Consider the following 12,104-nt stretch of genomic DNA (forward strand, 5'->3'; position numbering starts at 1 on the left):
ACCTTCTGTTTCTGGGGCCGCAACTTTGAGGACAAAGGTGAATGCTGTAAATGGCAACCATTCTCTTTTTTTTTTGTTGTTGGTTGAAATTACTGGATGGGATTAGCTGTTGCAGTGCAATGACCTGACCTCCCTCCTTTATGTGAGCTGTAGCTGGCCACTTTTCTTGAGGAAGCCCACTTCTCTGGCATTGTTTTCCATGGTGTCTTCTTAATGAGAAGCTCTGGAGATCAGCCTTTCAAACTTGCCTTCCCTTACTTCCTCTCTTGTGTTTCTTTCAGGTGCAGCTCTTTAGCTTTTCCACTCTGGCCCTCAGATAAATGAGCAGAAATTGCAGCTCACCCTGTGAAGTTCATAAAGGACATCACGAGGTTTTCGAGTCCTTTAGCAGCCGTGTTATGAAACAGCTCCTGAGGCAAATCAGCAAAAGAGACTTGTCATGCTGCCACATTAAACATGTCTGTCATGATTGCACCACTCTGTCTACCAGGCTGTGGTATCTGTAGGTTGGACATCACACATACACTGTCAAGGTCAACTATGTGTCACCTCAGATTGTCTGTCACCAGGTCAGACAGTCTAATACTTTTTTTAGAATGATGACATGTGCAAAGGGGGATGTCTTTCCATCCTTTGTGTCCAGCCAGCTCTCGCCAGAGGCTTGTGGTTTCTCAACTGGGGAGTACGCTCTAAAAGCTTTGATAACCCAACTATTTGATCCACTCAGGAGCAAATGTGACACTGATGTTTTCAGACTTCAAGCACTGAGAAGAGCGTGCCAGGCCTTCTTACCAGCCTGGCAGGTTGTTAGGCCCTAGCCGTGAGCATCAGCTGCACACGCTGAATGAACTTGGATGATGAAGCAAAACCTCACTGATCTTTCTTAAAAGTGATTGACCTCTGGAATTTAAGCGTAGAGAAATACATTCATCTGTCTAGCTGTATTCTTCCCGTGGTCTTTGAACACATCTGCTTGTGGTCTCAGCTGTTTAGCTGTGCCACCACGAATGGAAAATTGATTCTGAGAGCCAGGTAACCCATTTTAAGAACTGTGACTATCCTGGAATAGTTCTATTTACCTTTTTTTGCCAAACAAAACTGTAGTGTCTTTCAAATTGGAGCTGGGTTATGTTCCACAGAGAGCTGTGAATCCAGTAAGTCCAGATGTCCTTGTGGAGGCAGGACAGTGAGGAGTGTTGGTAATCCAGCCCCAGTCTAGCTGTCATGGTTGTACTATCTGGGTTTCTCAGCTCAAATCTCATCTCTCTGCCCACACTGGCTGACAGAGATCTTCATGATTTTGTATGATTCTTGCTAACTCTTTTTTTCTGCTCACAGGATAAATGTCAAATGGTTCATGGTTTTAGACCAGGATTTTCTCCTTTTAGGGATATTTGCTAATCGCCTAGAGAAAACTCTGCCAGATACATTTACATTGTAAAGAACACAGCAAGTTCTGCAAATTCATTTCTATCTACCAGGTCCAAATTCAAAATATTCTGGATTGTCTCCTCCATTCTAAAGAGGCAGGTTTTCCCCGATCTCAAAGGAAAATTAGTAATAATATTGGTACATTGCCTACGAGCTGATGACCTGTTAGTGCTTTTAACCCCATAATTGTAGTCTGCACGTGCCACAGCACCTTATTTAAAAAAAGGTGGTGGCTACTCTGCAGTGCTAAGTATGCAACTTTCATTTTTACTAGAATTTCATGCACTTGGAGAAGTTAAGATGTATGAATACCGATGCTACGCATTTAGAGCTGATAACTATTTTGAGGTCCTGTGAACTGATCGCTGTTTTCAAGTCCTGTGTATTCTGCTAGGAATATGTACTTCATCTGGTGAGGCATCAGGAATCAGACGCGCAGGTCACTGTAGCAGTCTGAAGAGCTCTGTTGCCTTGAAGCACATCAGATTTTATCTTCAGGTGTCTGATCATACTTGCATTCAGTGTACTTTTGTGCGTGGTGAATTCAGAGACGTGGAGTACTCTGATCTCATCCTTTTGTACTAGCTGGAAACTGCTCTTGCATTTGTATTTCCGTTCAACTGCTCCCCTTGTGAAGCAGTGGTGGTTTTGGTTATGTTCTGCCCAGACCTCGCCCTTCTGCTGTACTCTGCTAAGTTTTTCTTTCTACTGTGTTTCCTTTTGTCCTTACCTTTAAACGCTGTCCCACACTGTTACAAGTGTTTTAATTAAATTGCCAGTAGTGTTGTTAGCATCTCACTGGTCCTCCAGGCTGAACGGCATTTTTTTAATCCTCTTTTTTTTTTTTTTTTTTTTTTTTTTTTAGTCTCTGTTTGTCAGGAATCCACAACTGTGTTCGGAATGCTGTTCCATGTATGTACACTTTCTCTGATGGTTTAAGTTAAGTTTGCAGTTTTGAGGCTGTCTGCAGATCAGTGGTTAATAGAGGATTCAGTCACGTCTGGTCCCATTCTCTCACAGAAAGACAAAGGCACAAGAATTTAAGAAATGTCCTGCTAGGGCTGATGGTCCATCTAGCTCAGTAGTCACAGGACATGAGGAGATGCTGCTTAGGGAGGGCACGCAAGTCTTGCCACTGTTGTGTTTCTGTTGTGCTTGCTTAGCATCTTTAGTTGCTGTATATACATAGTCCTTTTCAGTAGCCCATTGTGGATTTACCCATGAATTTGTCTAATCCCTTCCTGAAGCTGCAGGTACTGCTTACCTCTGCAGCCTCCTTCAGCCACAGATTCCAGAAGGGGGGCCTATAGCAAACATGAGGACAATCTTTTTAGCAAGGCTTGTTGCAATAGGACAAGGAGCAATGGCTTTAAACTGATAGAGGGTAGATTTAGACTGGATATGAGGAAGAAATGTTTAACAATGAGAGTGGTGAAACACTGGCACAGGTGGCCCAGAGAAGTGGTAGATGCCTGCTCCCTGGAAACATTCAAGGCCAGGTTGGATGGGGCTCTGAGCAACCTGGTCTAGTTGAAGATCTCCCTGCTCACTGCAGGGGGGTTGGGCTAGATGACCTCTGCAGGTCCCTTCCAACCCAAACTGTATTATAATTCTGTGATGACAGGTGTTAGAGAGTATCTGCAAGGGATATTCTCACTTGGAAGGTCTTTTCACCTTCTCCTACTTAATCAAAATACGTTTGGGAAACAATTTGTTTATTAAACTGAAGATACACTCAAGTGCTTGGGCTATGTTATTCTTTGCTTACACTGAAGAAAAAACATCCCTTTAGCATACTATGTTTTTACTTATCAAGAAAGAGGGACAAAGATTGCTGTGCTTGTTAAACTACTTTTTGTGAAAATAGAAGAAAATCAGAATGCTGATATGGTTACAGCTAAATCACCAGGTGAGCTCGAGGTGACTTAACAGAAATAATTATTAGCAGGATTTTTTATTTTTATCTCATCTTTTTTCTTATAGAGAAGTCTATAATATTGATCTGATGTGGAAGGACACATGACAACAATTGATATTCTGTCAGAAAAATATTTCTAAGGCAAAGCAGTTACTGTTTAGGTAGAAGTTAATGGAAAAATATTCACTCCCCCTCCCCCCACCTGCTCCCCAGTTGCAGTTGTTTCTTTGCAAATTAACAAGTTTTAGACTGGAATTCAAAATACCTTTTATGAAAGATCCTAGATTGTAGTTGTTGAGGCAGTCTTCCCACCCCGTTCTCTCACACATGGACCTTAGATGATGGTTTTGGAAAGGCTCTGAAATGACAAGACACTAACTTGTTCTTAGATACAGTAGGCTGGTGTGAAGTAAAGATGAACTGTATGACTTTCAGCAGTCCCCATGTTATGCAAAGTAGTGCTTAAATGGTGTTTAAATGAACCTTTAGAAGAATTCCTCAGTGTGCTTTGGAGATCGTATGCATTGCTATAAAGATTAATAAATATCTTTTTAGGATTCTCCCAGTCAAACCATCATGTTTATTTTATGTATTAATAGACTTTTCTGCAGTGTTTAGTATTGTATGGTCTTGCAAATATTGATGAATTTATAAATGTGGTGGGTTGACCCCGGCCAGAACCGAAGCCCCCACCCAGTTGCTCGCTCACTGTCTCCATCCCCTCCCCATCGGGGTGGGGAAGAGAATCCATAGGGCAAAAGTGAGAAAACTCACAGGTATCACAGAATCACAGAATGGTAGGGGTTGGAAGGGACCTCTGTGGGTCATCTAGTCCAACCCCCCTGCCGAAGCAGGGTCACCTACAGCAGGCTGCACAGGACCTCGTCCAGGTGGGTCTTGAATATCTCCAGAGAAGGAGAATCCACAACCTCCCTGGGCAGCCTGTTCCAGGGCTCCGTCACCCTGAGAGATAAAGAGGTAGAGATACAGATTGTTGAATAAGCAAAGAGAAAGAAAAAAACAAAACAAAATGACCTTTTATGGCATGGAATATCCCTTTGGTCAGTCTGGCTCAGCTGTCCTGGTTGTGTTGTATTCTGGCTTCTTGCCCACCGTGGGCCTACTCGCTGGCAAGGCAGACTGCGGAAGGAGAAAGCCTTGATGCCGTGCAAGTAGTGTGCAGCAATAGCCAAAAAGCTGGTGCGCTACCAACACTGTTTTTAGTCACAAATCCAAAACATAGCACCGTATCAGCTGCTATGAAGACAATTAACGCCATCCTGTACAATGGATTAGAAGTGAAGCACTGAGAGGCTGATCCCTCTACCCTGCCAGGGATCATTCATGAAGTGGGTAAAAGAAATAAGATATTAGCAGATATTTCTCGTGTCTGTTTAGTGTCTGAAGTAAGATAAATTCACAAATAAGTCACTGTATTATTGTACTATTCTAATATGGAACAACCTTTTCTGTCACTCTCGATTGCTTTTGCTGAAGATACTTTAATGTCCACGACACTAGCTTTTGGCCTGCTTCAGAGCTTGAAATGACCCCTAGCTAGCTCACCTTTAGTCCTGAAGTGGACTCAGCCCTCTGCTCCTCTTTTTTTCAAGATGGATCTTTTGATGTTACTAGAGTAATAAGGAGACTGAATAAATGGATGAAGTATCTCAGTGTATTGATGAACAGTAAATACTGGGGGGTTTTATTTCTCATATTACCTTCCGGCACTTCAGGTTTAGGACAGAGGAGCTAATAATTACAGATGCTGTATCTCATGTGAACTGGTGATAATTTCTCCGACAAGTATCTTTTAACACAAACTGTCCTGTCTGGGAGTAGCCTTAATATTCAGGTCTTATATACTTTCTGCTTCTCAGTTTTGAGGAAAGACTTAATTTTATAAAAAAAGGAAAGCCAGTAGTCTTCCTAGCCTTCTCTGTTGTGTTTCAGGATTTTAACTGATTTATTTTAGTGTAATATTTTCATGAAATGTTTTTTGCATTCTTGTGCCATTTCCTAAGTTGGAGTCTGTGTGATTCAAAAGTATGCGAACTTCTGGGTCTCCTTCAGGCTGTATTCTCGAGTATTCAAAGTGTATATCTAATGCTGCCTATTGTGCAGTGTTTTTCTTCTGGTAGCATTCTTCTTCACTTAGATTCATGTTTTGAGCTTTGTGATCTACATGCTTCCAGGTCAAAGTCAGTAACCTCTCTAATGTCTTTCTAGTATTACATTCATTTTTAATGCCTTCATTCTGAATATTTCAGAATATAAACAGAAAATGACAAATTGGTTGGTACTCAGTACAACAGTTATAAACTTCCTGAGCACAGGGGTTATGCTCATGAAATTCTTCCTTATTTTAATACAGAGAAGCTGTATGGAGACTTCTTGAGTTGGAAGCTAGAAGATACCCTCTCCCAGTTTCCTCTAAAACCTGGAAAGATTGCAACGTTTACTGTAAACATTAAAGTGAAGCTGGACTTTTCATGCCAAGAAAACCTTCTGCAGGATCTCAGTGATGGTGAGTTTGTAATTTCTCCTTGCTCAGGAGGGTTGTATGTACTTCTGAGAAAAACTACCCAATTGTTGTGCCATTTGTTTTAAAATACAGTGTCTGATGTGGCTGTGTATTTTCATATTTGCGTCTTGTAATGCGAAGACAACTGTTCAGTGAGCTGTATGGATTCAAGACTTAATTTTTGTGACAACTATGGACGTGATTGTCTGACCAAACTTTCCCATCATGGGACCTTGCCCTGCTATCTTTTTAAATCTTTCTTGACAGAGTGGTTTTGATGTGTCTCTCTGCATCCTTATCTTATGAAGATAAATAGTTTGCAAACATCAGTTTGTTTTAAAGAGAAATAATGTGAAGTTGATCATTTAGTTATCCCAGATTGTAGGATTTTTAATTGTGGCTGACTGTAGTTTTGCCAGAAGTGACATACTGAAATGTAGGCATAATCCCCCTAATATCTGAACTGTAGAGAGTTTCATGTGCTTAAATTCATAGTTTCTTTTGAATAAGAAAACCCATTGTTTGCTTGTATTAGAATTACTGGGAATTACAAGTACCAGATACTTGTAATAAGGATTTCTTTTTCATAATAAACACACAGTCTCGCTGGAGTAATTGCTATACTCTGTATTTTTTCAATTGCCTGATATATTTACACTGATTGAATTAACTTCACAAAACAAGATATTCATGTATTTAAAAAAAAAAAAGGGTATCATAATTATTTGGACTGTTTCCCAGGATCCAGCTGCAGGTATGCATTATCAGTATAATTAATCTTTAAAAAAGGAATATTTTCAGTATAGAAAAAATACAACAAAATTATATTCATAGCTTATTCAAACTGAGTAGGTCTGAGTTCTGTGAGTTATCTTGCAAATGCATTTAGTCAGAAATTATACTGATTGTTAGTAAAGACTATTAAAAGACTTTTTGTTTTTTGAAGTTCCATGGTTTAAATTACATAAATTATAAACTATAAAAATATTTTAGTATTTAACTGCACAAAACCCATAGTGTTGCTACACTAAAGTTTACTTTAAAACTTTTTGAAAAAGCTGATAGTGGAGTAAGACCACACCCTGATATTATAGTGAAAACACAGCTGCCAGGGAATTGGGGCTTTGAGAAATGCGCTGGATAGGGATTGCAATTCCATACAGCACAAATTTCTGCTACAAATTCATAGAACTGCGGGGGTGGAGGAGCAGAGCCAACGCAAGCTGTGGGATGATTTTACTGTTTCAGGAGCAGATGATACTGCATTACTGACAGATTCCTGAACTCTTGGTCCTCGTGTACCCCGCAGATGACCTCTCATTTGCATGGAAATTCTAATGGCTTATTGCTTGCTTATCTTACAAGAACTTTTCTTAGATCATAATTCAACTCATTAGCTATTACATTGTATGGAAAGTGTGCAGGCCAGCTGATTCAAAATTTAATTTGAACTTTGGAAACTTAGCTTTTATTTGTTGACAGATTAACATTAATAGGAAAGAAATCAGAGACATGGAAATGAGAAGGAACTTGATCAATGTAATCAATATAACTTGAAAAATAATTATGAAAGTCAGTATTTTAAAAGCTAGACATCACTGTCTCTAGTGCTGTCACAGCTGGCAACTGGGACCTGACAGCCACTCACTCACCCCTCCCCTTCCCCCCCAGTGGGATGGGGAGGAGGAAAGGACAAATGGGTTGAGATAAAGATAGTTTAATAAGGCAACAAAGGAAATACTAATACTACTAATGATAATAATGAATATGCAAAACAAACTATATAAAATACAATTTGCTCACCGCCCAACGACTGATTCGCAGCCAGTCCCTAAGCAGTGATCACAGAACCCAGAACTTGCAAATTTCATGAAATTCCCGAAAAAGACAGAACTTCTGGGCCAGAGTGGATTTGAACTGATGGCAAAAAGAAAGCGAGAGAGAGAGTCCTGCCCCCCTGCCAACCCCCATCCATAAACTGAGCCTGACATCCATGGTATGGAATATTTCCGTTGGCCAGCTCGGGCTGGCTGCCTGGCTGTGCTCCCTCCCAGCTCCTGCACACCTGCTCGTTAGCTGGATATGGGAGACTGGAAAAAGTCCTTGATTCCATAGCAACAACTGAAAACAGGAGTGTTATCAGCATTCTTCTTGTACGAAATCCAAAACACAGCAGCTACTGGGAGCAAAATTAACTCTCTTCCAACCAAACCCAGGACAAGTTCCAGTTCTGTGATTTCGTTTTTTGTAACTTTTATATATATGAAATATATACAATTTCCTTAATTTGCCGTCTCCAAAAGCTTTAAAGACACTCTGAAGCTGCATTTGTCCAGCAGTTTTCAGATGAAATAACATACAAACAAAATACTCTATAGAAGGAGTAAATAACATACATGCTTCTTGGTATTGACATAGGATGGTTGTGGGATAGTGGATGTGGGCCTCTGGCTTTTACCTATATCTAACATTTATGGTACCACATATGAACAACATCTTGGAACAATATTTTTACCTTGTTATTTCTGCCTACAGCTTCTTTGAAAGGTTGTGTAACTGAAGCCTGGAAGTGATTCAACCTTTTCTCGTTCAGTGATGACAAAGGAGTAGAATCCGTTAGTGTTTCTTTAGAGCTTTGGTATCTTTGGGTGCTATGTACTGTGTGTACTTCGAAAGTATTATCAGAGATGCTAAGTACATTGACATTTTTACTTGCTACTTTGATTTTCCTATATTGCTTTTAACTTCACAAATGTTGTAGTTTCTAAAGAGGCAGGTAATATCCTGATGTGAAGAACAGTCAAGAGCTAGAAAAATCAATGGCAACTATGACATGACTTTTAATCATATGATAGCTATGGTACCTTTTTCTTTTGAAGACCAGATTTACAATGATGATCAAAATACTTTTGCCTTTTAAAAGTAATGCCCTTAGCAGAGCATCTGTTACTTTGATCTGTTTTCATTTGCTGCTGAAATTGTTTCCTTTTACGCTGTTGGTAATCAGGGCATACTACAGAAAGGATAAATTACCGATGTTTCTGATGATACACTTATTCAATTGGAAAGTAAATTAAGTTATCAATCAGAATTGCTGATCTGATTCTTGTGTGTTGATGGTGTACTGTCTCGTAAAGAAAAATGTTAGATGTTCTTCTAGATTAAAGGAAGCAAAACCACGAGTGGCTGTACAGTATCAGATCAATGACTGTCTAGTCCAATACCCTGGCTGTGATGGTGGCTAAGAGCAGATGTCAGTGGGAGAATACAGGGAGAATCATGAACATACATGCCACTTTCCTTTAGGCTTTTGGGCTCCAACTCTATTTAGCTTAGAAACTTCCAGAGCCTGATATGGTTTCTCTATTTTTAGGCATTGTTGGTCATCCTTAGTGAATCTCTCTTTCATAAAATTCTTCATTCTCTTTGTCAGTGCTGCACAACATGCTGTGGCACGAAGAATCACAGCCAAATTGTTTTTAGCAGCTTTGCACTTACTGGTGTCCTTATTACCTGGTTCTTGTAAATGCAAGAAACAGCTAACAGTGCATCTCCTAAACATCTTACCTACCCTCATGATTTTATACATTTCCTCATGTTATTGTCACAGTGGTCTCTTTCACGGACTGAAGATTACGAACTGGCTTAGTTGTCCCTGGTACGGAAACAGTCCCATACATTGATCAGCTGTGTCCCTTGTGAACTCTTTCCGTTCTGTAGGTTTGCAGTAGGATGTACACACTATTTGAAAGGTGATCCATGTATTTCTGTAGTGACCTAATGATGCCTTTTATTTTGTTTAAGTACTTTCCTTATAATAATGCACAATTTGTCATTTGCTTTTTTGACTGTTGCTTAACAATGAGTTCGTAGATTCATGAATCTGTGAACCATAGCTCCAGGATCTTGCTCCTGACCAGTAATGGTATGCTGAGAACCTCTTATTTCACATGTAAGTTTAGCGTTGTTTTTTCCCATTTATTTATATTGAATCTCATTCGACGTTTTATTGCCCAGTCGCTAAGTTTCATAAGATCCTAGCTGTGATGTCAGGAGCATGCCATTCTGTCTGTGTTCTGTAGGCTTCCATGCTGGGAACTGGGTTTATGCAAATACGGCTTAGTAACATGGCAGATAACATCGCAGAAGAATGTGCGTCCTATTAAACATGTCATTTAAGGTTTGTGTCACATTCTAGATTGCCTTGGTTCATTATATTTGGAATTAATTACTGCAAAAACTTTGTATGACTGGGCAGGTGTTCTAGAGAGACTTTACTAATTAGGATTAAGAAGACCAGGCTTAAGTCTTGAGGGCAGTTGACCAAGATTTAGCAGTTTCCTGTAGGAGATCTGTTTGGTGCAAATGCTAATGAAGTTTTGGATGTCCTGTCCCTCAGCTGGGTGGTTCAGGGTTCCTGCTATGCATGTTCTTGGTTCTCTGGTCAGAAAAGTCAGTGTACGTATTCAATTTGATTCGAAGTTTGTTACATTAGATCGGACAGGAGGAAGCACTCTGCTTGGTACAGCCAGGCTTAAGGAGCTTAAGCAGTAAGGTCTGTCACCTGTTAAATCAAAGAGGTCAGCGGGATGCTCACATTATGAGTGTAATGAATTCTCCTTCCCAGTCATTATACTTTAATTTCTGAAATCCAGTATTTCCCCGATGCTAAATGGGAAAAGAACAATAGCTGCTCTTTCTGGATTGCATGTGAATGGTAACTTGTTAGTGGGAAGCTTCTGTTGCATGGGGATAGTGTTTTGCAAAGTTAATGAATTAATCTATAATGAGTACTTCATTATGTAAAATGTTAGTGTTCATTCATTCTGTGTATAGGGAACATAAAAACAGGTGCGAGAATATGTAAATTCATAAACTCATCAAAGGAACTAATTAATTACATGCGAAGAGAGAAGCAAATCTATGCCTTAAGTCTCACCTTCCCTTCTCTGGGGGAGAAAAGGTTGCAGAGAAAGAACAGCATCTTTCTAAAAGCAGTGATCTTTAATATTTTTTAATACTGGTATACAAGGCAATTGTCTGTTTGATACGCACATTGTTGCTTTTCTTTAAATGGCTAGATTTTACCTACTTAAAAATGTTCCTGTGCTTGTATAATGGATAGACAATACATTTCTTTGTTAGAAAGATACCTAGGTTTAAAATTAAATGTAGTCTTGACAGGTCTTCTGAGAAACTAAGGAGCCTAGAGGAGTCTGTTACTATAATTGTATTACTGAACAGAATGATGGAAGTCCTCAGAGATACTTCAGTATGATCGTTTACATGTTACTATGCTTGGTTGCCTTTGTTAGCTTTAATCATTCACAGTATTTTTTCAAAGTGACTTCATTTCTAAGGTCTCTGCAGTTTGAAGATGTCAGTTTTCATTTTGGTTGCACTGTTAATCTGAGCAAATGAGGATTTTTATTCTCTTTTTAAATGATAAATGCTTCTGTGTCATCCATAAATTCTTCCCCATTACTTTAAAAATATTATTAAGTTTTTGAGAACTTTCTTACAGATGTCTTCTTGAATTCCAGCATTACTGCTTACAGAAGGTGACTTCTTCTCTTCCAACTTCCTTTTAATCTAGATAATCTTGTCTCATAATTTGACTGATACAGGGTGTTTTTTTTAACAGTATATAAGTGCCATAGGACTTTTGCCTGTATCAGTTGTACCAGCCACTATACAAACATGTAGAAAGAGGTATTTCAGGCCCCAAATCTTTGCAATTTAAATAGGTAAGACAGACATGAGGCAAATAGCAATAGATTTATTACTGGTATATACAGGCTAATTGACCTGCCATCCTGTTACTTCCTTGCGGAGGCACTTTATTTTGGCGTGTAACGTAGTGTGCAGAAATAATCTCTAGTCTTTGATTATGAATTTCTTTACACTTCATTTGCTCCTTTTTATTGTATTCGCCTTATTCTAAATTTAACTTCCAATTCTAGTTTCATCAGTTCACCAGCCTCAGGAAGGAATCCTTACTTAGACTGCATTTTTTATTGTTACTTATTATTACCATCCTCTTGCAGATGTAATGGAGTCTCAAAGAAGCGCTTAGTCTGCTACGTGGCGTCTCTGCCTGGCTCCTGGGAGCCAGAGAGCGGATGCAATCCTAGGAGCTCGCTGCCTGTGGTCTCCTGTGCAATAGTCTGAAGGGAAGGAACTGCATCTTCTCGCTCCCCTGTAGTGTGAAGGGTGAAGCGGATTATATTG

General features: G+C 39.5%; 1 protein-coding gene across 3 annotated transcripts in view; it reads left to right on the forward strand.

Moving 5' to 3' along the window:
* TRAPPC9 (trafficking protein particle complex subunit 9) overlaps positions 1-12,104 on the forward strand; it is a 553,794-nt gene that overhangs the window by 90,447 nt on the left and 451,243 nt on the right. For all 3 annotated transcript variants that reach the window (XM_075415508.1, XM_075415510.1, XM_075415509.1), the window contains one exon: positions 5,724-5,876. In XM_075415508.1, the coding sequence (XP_075271623.1) occupies positions 5,724-5,876 (153 nt within the window). The remainder of the gene's footprint in view (positions 1-5,723; positions 5,877-12,104) is intronic.

Source organism: Opisthocomus hoazin, chromosome 3 (genome assembly GCF_030867145.1).
Source record: "Opisthocomus hoazin isolate bOpiHoa1 chromosome 3, bOpiHoa1.hap1, whole genome shotgun sequence".
In the NCBI taxonomy this organism is placed as follows: domain Eukaryota; kingdom Metazoa; phylum Chordata; class Aves; order Opisthocomiformes; family Opisthocomidae; genus Opisthocomus; species Opisthocomus hoazin.